The sequence below is a fragment of the Podarcis filfolensis genome (genome assembly GCF_964270895.1).
Source record: "Podarcis filfolensis genome assembly, chromosome: 9".
Classification (NCBI taxonomy): Eukaryota; Metazoa; Chordata; class Lepidosauria; order Squamata; family Lacertidae; genus Podarcis; species Podarcis filfolensis.
The window spans coordinates 2,098,649-2,118,828 of NC_139610.1; the positions used below are offsets into that span (position 1 = coordinate 2,098,649).

The 20,180-nt window shown below is 44.0% G+C and overlaps 2 protein-coding genes across 7 annotated transcripts in view; one reads left to right on the top strand and one right to left on the bottom strand.

Moving 5' to 3' along the window:
* The window catches only part of ETFA (electron transfer flavoprotein subunit alpha), a 37,127-nt gene extending 30,777 nt beyond the window's left edge, over window positions 1–6,350 (top strand). The window contains exons 11-12 of the mRNA XM_083630745.1: window positions 1,401–1,481; window positions 6,078–6,350. Coding sequence (XP_083486871.1) covers window positions 1,401–1,481; window positions 6,078–6,113 — 117 coding nt within the window. The 3' untranslated portion in view covers window positions 6,114–6,350. The remainder of the gene's footprint in view (window positions 1–1,400; window positions 1,482–6,077) is intronic.
* A 5,958-nt stretch (window positions 6,351–12,308) lies between these two features.
* Window positions 12,309–20,180, bottom strand: part of TMEM266 (transmembrane protein 266) — an 88,355-nt gene continuing 80,483 nt past the window's right edge. For all 6 annotated transcript variants that reach the window (XM_083630491.1, XM_083630495.1, XM_083630492.1 and 3 more), the window contains 2 exons: window positions 16,572–16,634; window positions 12,309–13,619 (listed from right to left, as the gene is read on the bottom strand). In XM_083630491.1, the coding sequence (XP_083486617.1) occupies window positions 13,000–13,619; window positions 16,572–16,634 (683 nt within the window). In that variant the 3' untranslated portion in view covers window positions 12,309–12,999. The remainder of the gene's footprint in view (window positions 13,620–16,571; window positions 16,635–20,180) is intronic.

Consider the following 20,180-nt stretch of genomic DNA (forward strand, 5'->3'; position numbering starts at 1 on the left):
AGTAAACTGTTGATAACTAGCAAATAAATATTATTGTGACTTACAGCTGCATGTAAATAAATTCATGTTATGCTTCTTTGTTGCCTGTAAGCTGCTTTGAGTTAGTTAGTTAACCTTTTGCTTAAGTAAATTAACTAAATGTTTAAATAAAAGACTTGAAAGTAAAAACAGGTGAGGCTTAAGCATTAATTGGGCCAGTGGCTGATTCGTTAACGCAATTTATTGTAGGACAGTGGTGTTGCTGCTATTTGAAAGAGAGAAAGTAAAATGTCCCTTTGGAGGTACTTGAGCCGTACGTCCTTAGGCAGGTTCAAGAAGCCTGTGATGGCTTTATTGAACCTCTCATGTTCAGAGGCAGTGTGCCACTGAACCTCAGCTGCTGGGGAGCAACAGCAGAGGTGCTCTGTGACTTTTCTGTCCTCCTTGTGGACTTCCCAACAGCATCTGCTTGGTCGCTATGCAGAATGGAATACTGGACTAGACAGACCTTTGGTCTGAACCAGCAGGGCTGCCCATGTGTTTTGAAGCCCTCGGGGATGTTGAAGGTTGCTCTTTGCACAATGGCTGCAGTTTCTAATTACCTAGCCCACAGCCATAAGATGGTTGCAGTGATTCCAATCCAGGGGACTGTATCCAATGCTGCAGCTCCTGCAACAGACTTCCAGGGGCAGTGGAGCTTCTTTCTCTCCAGTCCCCTCCAGCCCCCCCAGTAGTCCCCCAAATTGGCTCCAGGGGGTTGGGGGACATTCCAGAGTAGATCTGGCAGTGGGGGAAGGGGAACTGGGAGTCCTCTTGCCCCAGCTCAGAACTGGAATCAGCCCATTGCCTATGCTGATTATTATTATCATCCCGTGTCTTTGATTCTCAGGCACATCTTTTTAGATGTGTTGTTCAGCTTGAGGCTGGGAATGGTCTTGTTGGACTCCAGCTCCCATCAGCCCCAGCCAGGAGGGCCAGTGGTGCTCCAGCCCTGCTTTAGAGTGAGAACGGAGAAGTTGAGACAGCACTAGCAGCTGATGGTGTTTTGCCTTGGGAGTTGCTTGTGATGAAGGGTGGTAGGCTGGATTTAAAGTGTGATCCTGGGCAGGCAAATAGAATTTCACCATGTGGCATTGCATGTGCCCAGTGTCTGGCTTGACACATGCTTTGCCAACAGATTCTGGGGGGGAATTAAGATTGAGGCACCACAAGACAGGTTGTAAACATTCAGTGTTTTATTTCTGTTGTGAAGAGTGAGAAAGAACCTCCTTGAAGAGCAGCAGGGCCAGCCAAGGCTGGGGGCATGGAGCAGGCGGTTGGGCAAGTGGGTCTCCTCCCACTCTGTGATTCTGTGACTACAGAGAAAGCCGTAAATAACTTGTACTCCATGAGTAATCTCCCTCTTTACTTTCTTTTTTCAGACAATAGTAGCTATCAACAAAGATCCAGAAGCACCAATATTCCAAGTTGCCGATTATGGTTTGGTAGCCGACTTGTTTAAGGTGAGTTTTGTGGGGGAACCAACCTGATTACATTCCAAAAGTTGTTGGGTTAAAGCAGCCTGTCAGTCCTCACGGACGTAAACAGAGATTGAATGTGTGCTGATCACTTTCCTTCCACTCTCCAGTACTTCAAACTTTAGAAGTGTTTCCTTCACCCACCTCAATCCAAGGAAGGCTGTTTGGGATGGGCACGGATTTTGATAGCCCTGCAAAAAGTCTTTAGGATCTTGAAACCTCATATGGCAAGGGTTATATTCAATGAATCTGCCAATATCTATGTAGCCCCTTTCAGCAGCCAGCACCGCCTCCCAAATGGGGTTATACAGCCTTGACCATATGTGTTAAGGTAAAGGTAAAGGGACCCCTGACCATTAGGTCCAGTCGTGGCCGACTCTGGGGTTGCGGCGCTCATCTCACTTTATTGGCCGAGGGAGCCGGCGTACAGCTTCCAGGTCATGTGGCCAGCATGACGAAGCCGCTTCTGGCGAACCAGAGCAGCGCACGGAAACGCCGTTTTACCTTCCTGCTGGAGCGGTACCTATTTATCTACTTGCACTTTGATGTGCTTTCAAACTGCTAGGTTGGCAAGAGCAGGGACCGAACAACGAGAGCTCACCCCATTGCGGGGATTCAAACCACCGACCTTCTGATCAGAAAGTCCTAGGCTCTGTGGTTTAACCCACAGTGCCACCCGTGTCCCTGTCCATATGTGTTACATAATACTTAATAACATGTTTCCTGTCTTATTAGCAGAATGGAACTATATGAAAATTCTGCAGGCAAGGGGTTGACCACAATCTGCATTAACTGAAGCAGGGCTTGTATTTGAGAGCAAATGGCTGTACAACTTTATTTTAGCAGATTACAATTAAAAGATCCTATTGGGTTTGTTACTTGGGAGGCACTTTTACATGCAACAGCAATGGCCGAAATCTTGAGCCCTCCCCTCCCGGTGCTCTGTTTTCTTCTCCCAGTAGCTTGGCCAAGGACAGAGGGAGCTTTGCTTCTCTCTACTCCCACTCCAGGGCTGCAGGTTAAGATGGTAGGAGGAGGTACACTCTGATTTTGTGCCAGTGTACACTCCTACCTTCCTTAGAGGTGAGGATGCCCCTGCATAACTGTAGTGCCCCCTGGAGGGACCAGTGGGAAGAATGCATTCAAAGTAAGGAAGCAGAGTGCAATTCTCCCCTCTTCCTCCACCTCCACTGGTGAAGTTGAATATGGTCTAGAGCTTCTCAGCTGGCTTTCGTGATAAAGCAAGCCAATGTAAATAAGAACTCTGCCAAGGATGGGGAGCCTCTGGCCCATGGGGCAATCTGGGCCTGTCAAGGGGTCCAATTTGGCCCAAACCTTGCCTACTTTCATGGAAAGCCCTCCCTCCACTGATCCCTACAGTCTCCAAAAAGGACCAGTGTGAGGCAAGCCTTCCAAATAAATGGGGTCTGCTTGCTTTTGCTGCCCATGCAAGGCCAGCTTTTCCCCCTTGATTACCCCATCATTCTGTGATGAAGGACCAGTTATGTGCATTGCAGCACTCTCAACAGTCTCCCTGCCTTAAAACATCTTCAAAGGAAGTGGGAGAAGAGGCTGCTTCAAGGAACACTGCAAAATGTTTCCCAGGCACTCCCACACTCCTTTTAATCTCCGATTGCAGGGCAGTGATTTTGACAGGTGGGTGGGACAACTCACTCGATGATGATGATGATGATAAATCATGTGACATCATGTATCTGACAAGTGGGTTGCCCTGACCACCCGTCAAAGTTGGCCTGTTGGGTGAGGCAAGGTAAACCAGAGCCAAAAAAGGTCCACACCCCTAGACTGGGCTAATGTGGCACTTTGGAAACAGAGGGTACGTATTATTTCTGGCACTATTGCCCTGACCACATAAATTCCACTGGCACCTGTTTTACCTGGATCTATATTGTGCTACCCCACCTCAATAATTGAGAAAAGTGTCAAAATCTCTTTGGCAACTGTGGCAGTGAAGGAATGGGCAGCAAGGGTGCAATCTTGAATAAAATATGGGGGGAGCACAGGTAAACCCCACCCCACATAATCGATCACAAGATGCAGCATATGCACATCATTTGAGTGGCAATGTCCATCAATTGGGGGGGGTCTGGCCCTCTCAAATATTTTTGGGGGGGCCAAAGGGACCTCGGCCCATAGGAGTCAGCTCCTATAATCAGCAGTCAGGTATCTTAAGGCTTTGTCTGTATGTGATGGCTCGTCCCTCGGTTAAACAATTCCACCTCTTTAGTTCTTAAATGTGCTCCTGGAAGGGCCACATCAGGCTAGATTATTGGGCGGGTGGCGCTGTGGTCTTAACCACTGAGCCTCTTGGGCTTGCCAATTGTAAGGTCAGCAGTTTGAATCCCTGCGACGGGGTGAGCTCCCATTGCTCTGTCCCAGCTCCTGCCAACCTAGCAGTTTGAAAGCACACCAGCACGAGTAGCTAAATAGGTACCACTGCGGCGGGAAGGTAAACAGTGTTTCTGTGTGCTCTGGTTTCCATCACGATGTTCCGTTGCGCCAGAAGCGGTTTAGTCCTGCTGGCCACATGACCTGGAAAGCTGTCTGTGGACAAAGGCCGGCTTCCTTGGCTTGAAAGCGAGATGAGCTCTGCAATCCATAGTTGCCTTTGACTGGACTTAACCGTCCAGGGGTCTCTTACCTTTACTGGACACACACCACTAGGTCAGCTCTGGTCAGGCAGGGGACTGGGCTGTACTCCATAGAAGGGGCATTTCCTTGTCTGACCTCTTGCCTCCAAGGATTTCCCCTAGAACTTCCTGGGCAGGGCAAGCTGGCTAGGGCTGAGATTCCAGCAAGCCAGAGTTGCTACCTTGCTCTTTGGCTCTGAAGACATGGCTGAACTGTGGTTGGGGCAAATGGATTTTGGTTGGTAGTCACAATTCCCTCTCTCTGCATGTTAATAACAAAAAGCTGGAAGCTTCCGTTTGGTATGTGCCTTGGTGTCTAAATTCATCTCCAGTAGTAAGGAAAGCAAAGGACTCCCATTGGGTCAACCCCATATCACGCTAGGCCTCAGTGGATCACATTCATTTATATTTTTTTTACAATCTATGTTATGTCTTCCTAAATCTTAATCAGTTGGCTTCACCCATTACAGAATGTTACTAAAGTAAACACTAATATATAAGGAAGAGTGAAGTGGCTTACACCAAATCTAAGATTGGCTTAGTTTGTTATGTAAAGTGACCAGAGTGTGAATTTCCCAGAACGAAACAGTGCTGACATTTATTTCATGCCATCTTATATTTTGTGTTTGAAAATGCTTACTTGTGCTGCTGAAACGGCCGCTTGCCGTCTCAGTCTTTTTCTCTCCTCCCCCTTTGGGGTTCTCCTAGCATGTAATCTGTGCCCCTGGCATGGGTGCCTGGTGGTATATAGATGGAGGAGAGGCGGCAGAAACCCTGCCAGCCCTTAATGCTATTCCTGAACTAATGCCTGTCGGCTTGGCAGTAAACATGGGCCTTTTAATAAGCTGGAGACAAAGTGACATTCGGAAGAAACAACATGTAGACAATTTCCTTAATAAATTTTGTACGACCACATTATTTCCACCTAATGGAAATGTAGATCTCTTAAATAATTGAGAGGCTTTATTCATCAGCTGGGATCTTGCTGAGTGAGGGCATCCTACAGCCCCTGGAAAGAGAAGGTAACTGATATTTACTAGGTAGCATTTCAGGTGTAGTCAGTAGGCCAATCCACCACCTGTTTTCATGGATTGCTGCTCTTCAGAAGACTAGTAAGAATCACCGTGCAGCATGGGCAGAGCTCAGTTAAGTGACAGATCTGCTGCAGGTGCCAAGGTGCTGGCACCTGTCCCTCTGAAACACCGGCTTAGTTAAATTAGCTCTTCTGTCTGCCTTCATGGCCTGATTTTGCACATCCCACCACAAAGTTGCATTTGAAATAAAGTGGACTGCTTGCTTAGTGCTTCTTTGGCTTCTCAAAACTAGAGAAATAAAATCAGAACTCTGTTTTTCACATAAAATTTTTACAACATTCTACAGCAACAGTTCTGAGCTTTATAAATCAGCTGAAATGAAAGTTTGGCTATGCCGTAATTTGTTGGCTTTTTTAATACAAAGCTTCAGCATTGCATGCTAAAGCAGGGAGTGGGGAGCCTGTGGTCTTCCAGTTGTTGTCCAGTTACTGCTCCCATCATCTCTGCCCAGTAGCCACTCTCGCTGCCACTAGGTGAGTCTGGATTTAGCAACCTGCTCTAAAGGGGTTTTTTTCTTGGCTGGAGCTGGGACAGGCTTTAGAGCCCAGTGCAGAAAGAAGTCTTCATGTTCAGTCATCATGCTGATCTTGAGCATCGCAATCAGCAGCCATACACCTTTTGCATCTGTGACGGGCAGAACAAGCATACAATACCTTGAGTATCATGTAAACTTTGTTCTTGCTGTTGGTCAACACGTGGTGGTTTGTTCGTTTTTAAGGTCATCCAAATGTGCTTAAGTTTAGCTGCTTAAGCATGTTTCTTAAGCTTTCATAACACTTCTAAGATGTTCCAGTTCTTTGCATATTTAAATTTAGCTGCTTTTATGGCTTTTTCAGGTTGTTCCTGAATTGACAGCGGCGTTGAAAAAGTGAAAACCTCAAGTATTCGGGAAGAAATGAATGTGACCAGCTTTGAAATGATCATTTTAAACAATTATTTTTAAATGAAACAAAAAATGTAATAACTGGTGATCTGTTGCCAAAATTGTATGTTCTAGGTGATATCTGAATGCCTTGTAATATACATTGTTTTTGCCTTTTTAGTTCCCATTTGACTACAAGCTATTTGATGAAGACTTTTTAATTCTGTAATAAAATATGCATCAGATACATTTTGTGTTGTACTTATGCGAAGAGGAATCCCCATGAATCATAGAATCAGAGTTGGATGGGACCTAGAGGGTCATTAGTCCACCTCCCTGCAGTGCAGGAATCTCAACTAACGCATCCATGACAGACGACCATCCAACCTCTGCTTAAAAACCTCCCAAAGAAATCTCCTTTCTTGTAATTTGAAGCCAAGTCCTGCCCTCCAAAGCAGAAGAAAACAAGCTTGTTCCATCTTTCATGTTACAGCCCTTGAGATATTTGAAGATGGCTATCATATCTGGGTATGGCTAAACATACCCAGCTCCATCAACCACTCCTCATGCGGATTGGTTTCCAGACCCTTGATCATCTTGGTTGCCCTCCTCTGCACACGTTCCAGCTTCTCAACATCCTTCCTAAATTGTGGTGCCCAGAACTGGACACAGGACTCCAAGAGTGATCTGACCAAGGCATAATAGAGTGAGACATATTACTTCCCTTGATCTGGACACTAGACTTCTGTTGATGCAGCCTAGAATAGCTTTTTTAGCTGCTGCATCACACTGTTAATCCATATTAAGCTTGTGGTCCACCACGCCCCCATGATCCTTTTCACATGTACTGCTGGCAAGCCAGGTGTCCCCCTTCATATACCATACTTTTCTGTGTATAAGACTATGTTTTTTAACTGAAAAATTATGTTTAAAATCTGGGGTCGTCTTATACATGGTTAGTGGCTAGGGGTGGCATGGGATTGGTTGATGCCGCAAGTCAGAGATGTTCTGCAGTGTGCTATTGGTGTCTGCGGCAAGGGGTGGTGTTGATTAGATGTTGCTGTGGCAATTGGGTGGGCAATAGGTTGCTTCTGCCATTGAGGGGACGACGTTTGGAGCCTGTTACGACGCGCACGAGTGTTAAGTGTTGGCCAGGCAGGTGAGTGATTTTCGACAATCCCCCCCTAAAAAAGCTCAACAACTGGGCAATCTCCCATTTTCTTAATTTTTAGTCCCCCAAAATAGATAGGGGTGTGTGTGTTATACATGGGGGGGTGTACACGGAAAAGTACATTATTTGTGAATTTGGTTGTTCCTGCCCAAGTGCAGAACATTACATTTGTCCCTATTGAAATTCATTTTGTTGGTTTGTGCCCAGTTTGCCAATCTGTTAAGTCATTTTGAATCCTGATTCTGTCTTCTGCAATATTTATCTACCCCTCCCGCTCAATTCCTTCATCCAAGTCGTTTATAAAAATGTTGGACAACGGTTGGCCCAGGACGGGAACCCTGCAGGACCCCACTTGGCACTTTTTCCCATGCCTTGACATGTATCTACTATGCCCTGAAATATACTGATCTGTGCTGGAACAACTAACCAACTGTTGGTTGTTCAGTGGACAAGGACTGAACACAGAAAAACATGAGCAAACCCCGTGTCTTAAAATGACATTAATGTTGGTAACCCTTTGGGATTTCCTGTGTAAGCAGAATGTAGAAAGCTTCTTTGGCGAATGCATTTTGTTGCATGCAGTGATTATAATAAAACATTATATTGTGTCAAAATGTCCAAATTATGCAGACAGATTTTGCACTGTCCTGCAGTTCCAGCACATGAGACTAAACAGATTAAAGACGAAGGTAGCTTCCACTTCCAGAATGGATTTTGCTCCTGGTTCCCTCCCCCCATAAGTTTGAAGATATGACTGCTTATGATATACATGGCATGTTGAATCTACCTTTCTAAACAATATGTCTTACAGTTCTTGAGTTTGGGGCTTTTGGGGGTGGGGGAAGGGAAGAACTAAAATTATTTACCACAATATACTTGCATGCACTGGTACAGTCAATCACCATTTGGGTTTACTTGCTTTGTTCACATTTTCAGTGTAGTTAGAATTCTAAGACTTAGCTGCTAATCTTCAAATATTCTTTGGAAATGCAACAATTGTAACACTTGGAAAAATTAGAATATATACAGTGGTACCTCGGGTTAAGAACATAATTTGTTCTGGAGGTCTGTTCTTAACCTGAAACTGTTCATAACCCGAGGTACCACTTTAGCTAATAGGGCCTCCCGCTGCCCCCGTAAGATTTCTGTTTTCATCCTAAAGCAAAGTTCTTAACCTGAGGTACTATTTCTGGGTTAGCGGAGTTTGTAACCTGAAGCGTCTGTAACCCGAGGTACCACTGTATGTGCTTTTTTATTTATTTATAGTGATAGGCCTCCCCTGGTTCCTTTAATAAAATATCACTAGAGCCACTAGCTTCCTTAAAATAGTGCATCTAGCAGTACAGCAGCTGCTTTAACAATAGGCTGTGGATTGCAGGCCCAGAGGTCTGTTGTAGGCCCTTGGGAAAAATCTTAACCTGTGGATAGCATGTTGTCATCTTGGTTTTCCTCTCCACCAAGCCTGCATGGTCACTAGGTTTTATTTTACCTTGGGCTCCTATCTCCTGCTCTGTCATGATCTGCATCTTTAATAAATAGATGACAGTTGGGCAGATCTGGTGCCTATCTGGGAGTTGTGACTTCCACCCTATTAGCAGATCTAATCTGATTGTGACGTGATTAGACAGCCAACATAACACGGAGGTGGGGGGTGGGGGGAGGATGGTTAGCTGCTATAACCAGAACAGAAGCCTTAGAGACAGCCTGTCTGTGGTGGTTAGACTTCAGAAGATAAAGAAACCACAAAGTTGAAAGAGACAAGAAGCAAAAAGGAGTCAGACAAAACAATCATGTAGGCCCAAAGGAAGCTTGTGAATGGTTTGCAATAAATGGTGTTAGTCCTGCAAAGCTGTATCTGGCTGTGATAAATGATTCAAGCCACTAGGAGCTAGATAGGAATATTCCCTGGTAGGCTATTGGAGGCATTTAGTTACAGAATGTGTAGGTGAGCTATGAAAGGAATCATTGATATTGTGCAAGGAGGTTCCACTGTATAGAAAGCTATATAATGCTCCATCTGTGTTCAGCCAGTTTATATCAGCAATTCCTTCCAGCTTCATGAGACATCAGCTGAAAATTAAAAGGGAGAAAAAATGATTCTCTTCTCTCTTTATAATTCTCTGCCTTTATAATGGCAGTCCACTGGCCTGTCTTCAACTGGATGAGAGCTAATAAATTGAAGCTTAATCCAGAAAAGGCAGAGGCACTGTTAGTGGGTGGTTCCCTAAATTGCATGGATGGATTCAGGTAGGTAGCCGTGCACACGAAAGCTTATACCCAGAACAAACTTAGTTGGTCTCTAAGGTGCTACTGGACAATTTTTTAATTTATTTTGACTGCATGGATGGGATGTGGCCTGCAAGTCCTTCTGAAGGAGCAGATGTGTAGCTAAGGGTGTGCTGCTGGGTCAATCACTATCACTTGAGGCTCGTGGCCTTTGGTTGGTGGGCATCTACGCCCCTATCTGGACAGGGATTAACCTAACTTCTGTTGTCTATGCTCTGGTAACCTCTAGGTTAGATTACAGCAATGTGTTGAAGATGACTTAGAAACTGCAGCTGATGCAGAATTTTGACAGGAGGTTGCTCACTAATCCTGGCCTGACTGCACTGCCAGTTAATTTCTGGGATGAATTTAAAGTGCTGGTTTTGACCTATACCTCAAGGGTCGCTTCTAGCCACGCGAACCAGCCTGGACCCTGTACTGGTCACCTGAGGCCCTTCTGCATCGTCATTCTCAGAAGGTCTGGAGGGTGGCAACACAAGTATGGACCTTTTCTCCCTGCTGGCTCCCTGCCTGTGGAATGCTCTCTCCAGAGCTCACCTAGCCCTTCTTCATTTAGCTTTAGGCGCAAGGCAGGAACTTTCCTTTTTACCCAGACTTCTGGCCCTTAGTTTGAAGGGTTTTTCTTAGTATTTGTGGCTTCTTTTGGTGGCGCATGATCTGCTGCGTCTTTCATTTGCTTGTTTTTAAAAAGTTTTTATTGATTTGTGTTTATAGCAACTGATTTTTGTGTATTTCCGTTTTGTGTCATTTTTATGAGTAAAAACAACTAAACAACAGTATGTGGAATTTACAGTAATTTACAAAAGAGCCACAGGAATCAGATTTTTCCTGTGTGAATCCAGCATGAACAGATTTTTTTTCCTAATAAAAACTGGCCAAAAACCACCTGAGTCCTCCAGCATAAGAAAGGAGCAGAGATAGCTATAGCTTTGCCCCAGCCTCCATCTTTACGCAAGCCCCAGCCCAACACACACTTCAGCACTTCCTAATGCTAAGCACAGATCACTGTCAACAGCATAAAAACAAGCTACCGGTGTCCTGATGTGACTGGAAAAGCAGGATCCCTTTTAGCTGCTTTACAGAAGTATTAAAAATAATAACCGCCATAGGGGACAGACTGGAGCATTGCCAGATACTGCCTCCAGCTGCTGAGCCCCTGAGCCCATCTGCCGGTCTAGCTTTTGACTTGCTCAAGACCTCTCAGCTTCATGTGCAACTCCCATCTTCAAAATAGCATCTGTCTTGCAGAGGAAGGGGATAACCGCCATCAAAGTTACAACCACTTTGTACCTCCAGGCAAAGATACAGCAAATACCATTAGATTCAGCTGCGGGTATCACATACTTTCTGTGCGAGGTGGTGAAGCACAAGTTGGCTCAATATAATATCCTTGCTGATCTGGCATTGTCCCGTTTGAAGCCCCAAAGAGCTGCTTCTATTCAGTATGGACAATGCTGAGCTTGGTAGACTTATGATAGTTTCCTATTTTCCTATATTGGTTCATCTTGGTTCCTGAAGTAGAAGATGTAAAGGTCAAAGAAATGAGTGGGAGATCTGCAGGTCACCCACAAGAAATGATTTTGAAAATACAGTGTCAGAAATGCACAAGGAGACAGCTGCCATCCAGACACAGAGCAGACTTAGCTTCAGCAAGCTGGTGGCCTCATCTACCTTCGGACCAAGAAAACAAATACTACTGCCCTTATAAGAAGAGGAATCAATCCTTCTAGCCATGTGTTATTTAGAGGGAAAAGCAGCTAGGTAGTCTTCATAGGCTCGGTAACTATCTGGAGTTAGTGGGTATAAAATAATTCCTTATCTACCAATATTTTGAAAACAAATTGTTCACATTCTCACCGTAAGAAGGGTGCCCTTGGATCATTCACTTTCAAGCTTCCTGTTTCCAACAGCCAGAAGCATCTGGGAAGCAGGTCATGGAGACAACCCTGCCCCACTGTTGCCCCCCCAGCCATCCCTGTGCAGGAATTCGGGAAAAATGTGGTGGTGTATCATTGCCTTTCAATAGGAGTGCTCCAGTTCAGGGTTCCAGCCAGCAATGCCCCCCTCCCAGTTATTCCTTCCAGCCTCCATTTTTCTTTTCTAAGTAGCACTCAACTGTCTGTGGCTTCTGAGCATTCCTTATTGGGAAGTTTGGGTTTTTTCTTTGTTATCCCTCCCTCCTTAAAAAAAAAAAAAAATTGCTGTATTTCTGCAAATTTCTGGATTACCCTCAGCAACCAATCCTATTGTTGCTCAGGGGGCCCATTTTGGTTCTGTCATGTCAGCACCCACCACTTCTGAACTTGGGAATAAGGAGCCATGGCCAATGCTTGCTGATAGATCTCTCCTCCAAGACATGACAGGATAGGCATAAGAGTTACATGGCTACCACTCCTCCCTCCATAAGAATAAGCCACATCAAATGGTCTGAAAAGACCCCACCCCCTAATGTAGAAAGGAGAGCTAAACAAATGTCTAACATGAAATGACATTGCCTGCTTTAGCACTGGAGGGGCCAACCTGTGGCTCTTTAGATGCTGATGTGGGACAAAATTCCCACCCGCCCAGGCAGCGTGGCCAAGGGGATGATGGAACTGCAGCCCAGGATCATGTGAGGGCCACAGGGGACCCACGGCTGCTTTCGGCTGCTTTAAAAAACAAAAAACAACACCCACCCCCACCCACTACATATCACACCAAAGTAGGCTTAAAGTATTTTTTAAAAAATGAAGCATCATGCATTTAGGATTTTTTAATATAAAAAAATTCTTTTTAATTAAAACCATATTTGTAAAATGTCCATTTTTACTCTGTTGTCTTGGAGACGACAACTTTTAATTTTGTCAAAATATTTTCTTCCCAAAGTTCATGCTAAAAATAAAAAGATCGCTTTTTTAAAATTTCTTTGATCTGCATCATTCAAAGTACTCCCTGAAAAATGTTTTTGTTTTCTCCTCAGGAAGAACAAAAATATTTGCCATCTTTATACAAAGGGGTTTGCAGTTGTCACATATAAAGGGAGATTGTAAGAAAGAGGAGGAGAGAAGTTTACATCCGCTTGTATCATATACCCTGCTGAAACCTGACCTGATAGAAGATTGTCCAGAATTCCTTAAAAACTGTGTGATTTGTGTCTGCTTCTTTTAAAAAAACGCATTAAGAATCTATGCATCTTTGAGGTCATTGTTTTAACATTATGGGTCTCTGCCCCCATCCCTTCAACTAGGACTTCAGGTGGTAGAAATGTCAAATTTTCCGTGCTGGCTCTCTCACAACTCATGCATTTTTTCCCCTATTTAAAAGAATATTTAACTCATTCCGATCCACACAAAATACCCACCCGGGGGGTTGGTTCCGGCAGCCCCATTTAAAGCTTTAGTATGTCTCCCTTGCAAAGCATCTCCTTAATTTTTTTATAACCCCAATGGCAGCAAAAGGACTATGAATCTGGGACCCTGTTTAACTTTTGCTCTTTGGATTCCAAAGGCGTATACTTGTCGATCACAGGCGTATTCTGCTGAAAGTGGATTACCGGCTTTATCTGAAACATACCAAAGCTTTCTTGGTTCTTCCTGTTGTAAATGTTCACTCGGTGCTCCAGTTCTGGGCTGGCTTTGGTAGACCCTGATGGGCTTGGCAGTTTAAGGTTGACCGGATCCAGTCCTTTTTGTGTCAAGCAGGAATCGTCGGACAAGGATGACAGCAGTTCTTGCACCACGGCATTGTTGACTCTGCTGTGGGTGGAAGAAGAATCTACCTGATCACGTTTGGCTACATGGCAAGCCCTCTCCAAGGGGCAATACTCAGAGGACTCCTCCCGGGTTGTACTGCAGTCCGTGGAAGAGCCAAAGGTCTGGCTGCTGTCACTCTGGGCTCTGGTGACGGAGCTGTCTGTGGACCTGGAGACACTGCCTGAGGCAACACTGGCAGAAGTCCCGTTGCTCCCCATCATCTTCATGGGCACATCCACCGTGAAGAGGTCGGAGGAGATGTTGGGGTGGTGCACATCAATCGCAGCCGTCGTAATGACACAGATGGCTCCTTCTGGAACACCACTGTCTACAGGCACACAGCAGAAGGGGGAAAGTGTTACAGCAGCAGCTTTCAAACTTATTCAGGCCACTTGCCCCCCCCCCACCTCCTGTGCTGGTTCTCCAAACTTACCCCACTGCCCCTAACCCTATGCTACAAAAAGCACTATTCAGAATAGCGCGTCTGCACCACCCACTAAGGGAAGATCTGTGAACCTTGGAAGTTGTTTTAATGGAATTGCAGATTTCACAGAGATACAAACAGGTAAAAGTCACATGTTATCACTTCTTTATTAGGATGATTTATAAATTTATTTATTTATATGTATTAAGATATTTATGAATCACCCCTCATCAAAAGGTATCAGGGCAGTAAACAATAAACAGCCATTCCTAAAGTAATGACTTTTAAACACCTCTTAAAAACCTAAATGTTTGCCCAGGCTTTTCTGAACTCAAACTCTTAGCATTTTAATTTTGTTTTGTACACTGCTTTAGCTTTTAGGACAATGTTTTTAAAAAGTTTACATGTAAACCACTTAAAGAGATTTTTTTACTATAAAGAGCTACATAAAATGTTGGTTGAAATCCTGGCTGGATCCAGGCCACTGGCGCAGGGAGTCCAGCCTCCTCTTCTCAGGCCACAAGCAGGACCTCAGCACAAGAGCTTCCCCTGGAGACCTCAAAACACAGGGAGGTTGTTACAGGGAAAGGCAGACATGGGGGGGATTTCTGGATCAGCAAAGTCCTGGCAAAGAGGCGAGTGTGACTGTGAGGGCTGCCTCTTACTTTCTTAATTTACACAGTTAACAGAATCTGAGGGTTTTGGTTGCAGGATTTACAGGTTCCTTCCATCTGATACCAGGTATAATAAAAACAAAAGACACCTCGACTTCTCTGTAGCTTGCATCCGTGCCCTGCATTTGTGAGATATAGATGCAGGTGCCTGTTAAAATATATTATTATTTAGGATAAAATAAAATGTATTTATGATGTTAATTTGCAAATTAAAAATTCTGCTTTTTAAAAATGGAGTTCCACCCAACTCCCGCTCCACAAATCAGGAAAGCTGTTTCGAATATATGCTTTCTACTTTTTAATAACATGAATAAAAGGTTATGTGTGCATGAAGTGGTGCGGCAGTTTCAGAATGAAGTCCATTTCAAGTATGACCCAGTGACCACTAGACTAACACTGGTCTTCTCTAGTGTCAAGTTATTTTATCCTTCACTCATTCAGCTTAACCCCTTTAAAAGGACATCAGCATGACCTATCATCAGTTTCCTCCCCATGGGGGAGCTGCTTTCCCTCGTTTCCATTTGAGATGCTGCATTTTGAAAAATAAAATATTTAGACCTCAAAGTACACCTGAATCTTAAAACATTACTGTTGGCTTCCAAGGGAGGCCTCCTGCTGTCCAGCCTACAGGCTTCCAGAAGCCCAGGGCAGAAACAAGCTGGAAGGATCATAGTTCACTGGCAGAGCATCTGCTCCGCATGCAGAAGGTCTTGGATTCAAATCCTGTCATCTCCAAGGAGAGCTGTAAGTGTCCTCAGTCTTGAACCCTAGCGAGTCGCTGCTAGTCAGGATACACAACAGGAAGCTACAGGGACCAATGGTCCGACTAAGTGTGAGGCAGCTTCCGACACCTAGGAAGTTTCCCTTGCAAGCCCCATGGAAAGGAACCAGAACTATACCGCCTCCACTGATTCCCATGGAGTTGGCGCCTAAGAACAGACTTGCACGTCTGGGTATGGAATCATGTTGCTGCGTATCCCCCCCCACAAATATATTCGCAAACAATGAGTAAGAAACTACTAACGGCCAGCAGTCACCAAAATGAAGCTTTAATTATTTAATTAATTACTTTATATATAAAAATATTTATATAATGCTTTATCATAAATATATATCACAGCAGTTTGCAACAATATAAAAACAAAAAAATCAGCAATATTGAAGCCCTTGAATAATAATTGCTACCAGATGTTTAAAGGGCATCCGTAAGGATGTGCTGGAAGATGAAAGGTTCGACATGGCATGAAACCTTCCTATGCCAATACAACAGAGTGGATTGCACAGGGAGGTGCAGATTTTAACAGGGCTTGTGTTCTTCCAAGCTGCTAGACAGAAAGGTGGGTGGGCAGCTGGGTGAAGTTGGTTGCAAGATCTGCTGCAATCAGACAGCTTGCTCAGCGGCACTGTACTAGATAGGACTCCAATTCCCACCATCCCTGACCACTGGCCATATTGACTGAGGCTGATGGGAGCTGATCAACATATTCCCATTCCCAATATGGGCAGACATGAATGTTTCTACCGGAAGGGAGGAGAAGGAGAAATAGATTCGGCAGCAGGGCTTAAAGAAGAGCACTTTGCAGTTTCCAGGGGCCAGTCACAGAATACAGCCCTACTTTGGGTTGCAGACGCCTTGCAAGTCGAATGCTTTAGCTCCTGAACGCCACAAACCCAGAAGTGAGTGTTCTGGTTTGTGAACATTCTTTGGAATCAGAAGTCGCGCCTTGGTTTCCGAACGTTTTGGAAGTTGAACGGACTTCTGGAATGGATTCTGTTCGACTTCTGAGGTACCACTGTAGGAAGCCAACATGTGGAACGCTTTCCCTTGGCTACTATAACCTGCCTCATTCTGTGTGGTGAAGTCAGGTGATGCCCTTCTGAGGTCAGCTCAAAGGACACGGATTCTAGTTTTAGAATTAAGCCTCTCACTGGAGCCTTCTTCACCTGAAGCCTGCGCAGGTTCAAAACCTGCTTCAGCATCAGTAACCACATCACAGTGGTGGGACATCTGCTCTGCATGCAGCAAGTCTGACTGAGCAAGCCCTGGGAGAGGCTGAAATCCCGGAGAGCCCCCAACCTCTCAGCGTCAGCAATGCTGAGCCAGACAGACCAGTGGCCTGACTCTGGCACACTTGCTGAGAAACGGCAGCAAGCCTCTTTAGTTTCTAGAATTCAAACTTACCACTACTGGGCTCATTGTAGTACTGACTGATGTAGTTGTTCATATCGTCTTTGACCATGGTCTCTGTGAATGTAAATGGGGGAAATGTCAACAGAAAAATTCCAATCATGTACTAGATTAAGTTCTCCAGCACATGGTCCCATAATGCCATTATGGGAAGAAACTCAGAATCCTATTTCACACAGCATTTTCAAAACACAAAATTGTGAGTTCCTCATGTGATGTTTGAGGGCTACACTTGGTTATCCAAAAGAAAAAGAAGAAAAAGAGAGCAGAAAGGCACAAATCATGTGTGAAATATGACACGAAAGAGTACTTGTGCCAAACATGGTGGTGAGCATATATTCGACTAGAAGGGTTATTTCCATGCAAGATGTGTAAGAGAGAAACAGCTTCAAAGCAATATTTCTTGACAAAGGAGGAAAATAAAACAGTGCGTGAGGGGGAGCATTTGCATGATTGACAGGTCAAATCAGAGGGAATGTTTTATCAGACTTCTACAATCACTGTGTTTTGAAGAAGGGATGCTGACCTGACATAATGCACCACCGTGCTCCTGTCTGTTCCGGTCTCTGTGCTAGTTGTGCTACTACTGCTGCCTTGGAAAATGCCAAACACACAAATCCTTCTGCTTCTGGGCCACGATTTTTGGTGCCAAGTGAGCAGAACACAAGCGTAGCTCTTCATTCATCATAGCACCCCAGCTCCTACACCCACGCTTCAGAAATTATGCTGGTTACTTTCCCAGGGGCACCTGTCCAATATGTGCCATTTTCATAACAAATTCATCACCGCCCAAACCCACAGGGAAGGAAGCAAATCCCTTTTAATTCTCCCTATTAGGCCTGGGTGATGCATCGATACTGGTATGAGGGCCAGACTGTGATGGCAGTTTCACCTGGTGGTATATTGTGGGTGAAACTGCTGAGTTCCTCTGCCTCCGGTGCCCAGCGAGCAAGGGAAAAACAAGCTACAGAGGCAGCTTGCTTGCCCCCCAACTCCCCAAAGACTGAGGGTTTACAGGGCCAACGGAGTGTTCACAGGGCTTCCTCAAGTGTAACAGAGCCCTGACTTTGCCTATGGCTTGAGCGAGCTGGAGCTGGAGTGGGGGCTCCTTTAAACCTCTGTTCAGGGGTGCGTGGCTGCCTGCCCCTCAATGAAGACATTGGGCTCGCTCAGCTGGGGGAGTGGGAGAATTTCTGCCCCCCAGCTGAGCAGCTGCACTGGCCCCACCCCCCAAGGCGCTGGGGTGAAAGCGCCTCAGCTGCCATGGCGAGAGCTGCAGCAATTTCTTCACCTGCGCCTCACGGGGCCAATGCAGCTCGTTTCCACCTTGCAACGTTTGGCTGGTGATACATCGCAATGTTGAAAGCCTAACATCGCCCAGCCCTACTCTCTATCTATCAACTTCAAAGGTGCCCAGCACAAGAAACCCTGATCCTCACTGGTGGTAAAAAATATGACAGAACAGAAGAAAAATTAGTTGAGACAGATAACAGAGCTGGGGATAGAAAAGAAGGTGAAATATCTAGGGGTATGGTTGACAACAAAAAATATAAACATCTTTAAAGATAATTATATAAAGGTTTGGAATGATATTAAGAGAAATATATATGGAAATATAGGGAAGAATGATATTATCGTTATGGGGAAGAATCTCAGTAATAAAAATGAATGTCTTGCCAAGAATGTTATTTTTATTTCAATCTATACCGATAGTCAACGGAACAGAACACTTCAAACAATGGCAAAGAGATCTATCTAAATTTATTTGGCAGGGGAAGAAGTCAAGGATTAAGTACAAGTTACTAACAGATGCTAAAGAAAGAGGTGGATTCGCCCTTCCGGATTTAAAATTATATTGAGATGTCTTGTCTTTGCTGGCTATGAGAATGGATGACTTTGAGGAATCCATATTATTTTAGATCTGGAAGGCCATGCTAACAGATTTGGGTGGCATGCATATTTCTGGTATGGAAAATCGAAAGTTCATAAGGATTTCTAAACTGTATTGTTAGAAAATCAATTTATGCTGTTTGAGAAAAATATAATAACTTATTAGGGAATAAAACCCCATGGTGGTTATCACCATTAGAAACGTTGTTAGTCAAAAAAATAAATGTGGAAAAAGAATGAGCAACGTATATAGAGTTGTTAACCGAGGAGGAAAACCAATTGAAATTTACCAAGTTTGAAGACATAAGACATCTGCTAACTGATTGGCTACAATATCACCAATTACTGTATTTTTCCGTGTATAAGACGCCCCCATGTATAAGACGACCCCTATTTTTTTTAACCCAAAATTAAGAAATTAAGTTGTTTAGCTTTTTTTTTTAATCACACACGCCCCCTCTGCACTCACTATCCGTGTCTAAGATGACACCCAATTTTTGCCTAATTTTTTTAGCCAAAAGCATCGTCTTATACATGGAAAAATACGGTAAATGACATCTTTAGGGTGGATAAAGGAGACTGTTTTGGTAAAGAATTTTTCGAGGTTACAGAAAAAACTGTTGGGAAACAACGATAAGGTTCTGTTGAAAATGTAAAAATTTGCTGGAATGGGAAACAAAAGATGAGGAAGTAAAATCTGTAATGATACATTGGGCAAAAGATGTGGGATATAATATACAACTTGCTTCATGGAAGAAGTTGTGAAATGAGGATTTAAAATTTACAGCCTGCTGTATGTTAAAGGAGAATTATATGGAAATGATGTACCGATGGTATTTGACTCCTACAAGACTACTGAAAATGTATAAGAATTCGACCAACAAATGTTGGAAGTGTAAAGCTAAAGCTAAAGAGGGTACATTCCATCATATGTGGTGGACTTGTAAAATAGCAAAGGCCTTCTGGGAAATGATGGGGGAAAAGGCCTTCTGGGGGAAAAGTTTAAAATAATTTTTGTTTAAAAAAGAGGCTTTCTTATTAGGTATAATAGAAGAATTACCGAAGGCTAAGAAACTACTGTTAATGTATGCGACGACAGCAGCAAGAATGTTATTTGCCCAGGGATGGAAAGAAGAAAGAGCCCCATTGAAAGAAGAATGGATAATGAAGATGATGGACTAGGCGGAGATGGCAAGGCTGACCGGGAAGATCAGGCACCAAGAGGATAAGAAATTCAACAAAGAATGGCATAACTTTGTAGAATATATTAAATAACACTGTAAACATTTAAAGATGTTAGCAGGATTGACATAGCACATAGTAATTTAAAACAACAAAGGATAAAACTGAAGTGTAATAATTTAGATAAATGTAATTAGATGCAGTAAAAAAGGAAGTTAAATTCTGGAAGCCAAGGGAGGGGTGGGGGAAGTCCGGGGGTTCAGGGAACCCCATAAATGTACTGATATGGATTATGGTTTAATGTAAACGTGTGTGTATGTGTAAAAAATTCGTTTTTCTTGAAACTTTGAAAATAAAAATTGGAAAAAAAGAAACCCTGATCCTATTTCTCTGTATTTGGCTGTTTCCCCAGGGGCACCTCTCTCTTCTAGGCTACATCCATATAAATTGCCTACAAAATAAGTGAATCCCTTTTTAATGACAGCCAAACTGTAAAGATTGCCCTTACAGGCACAGCCATCCTTCCATTGG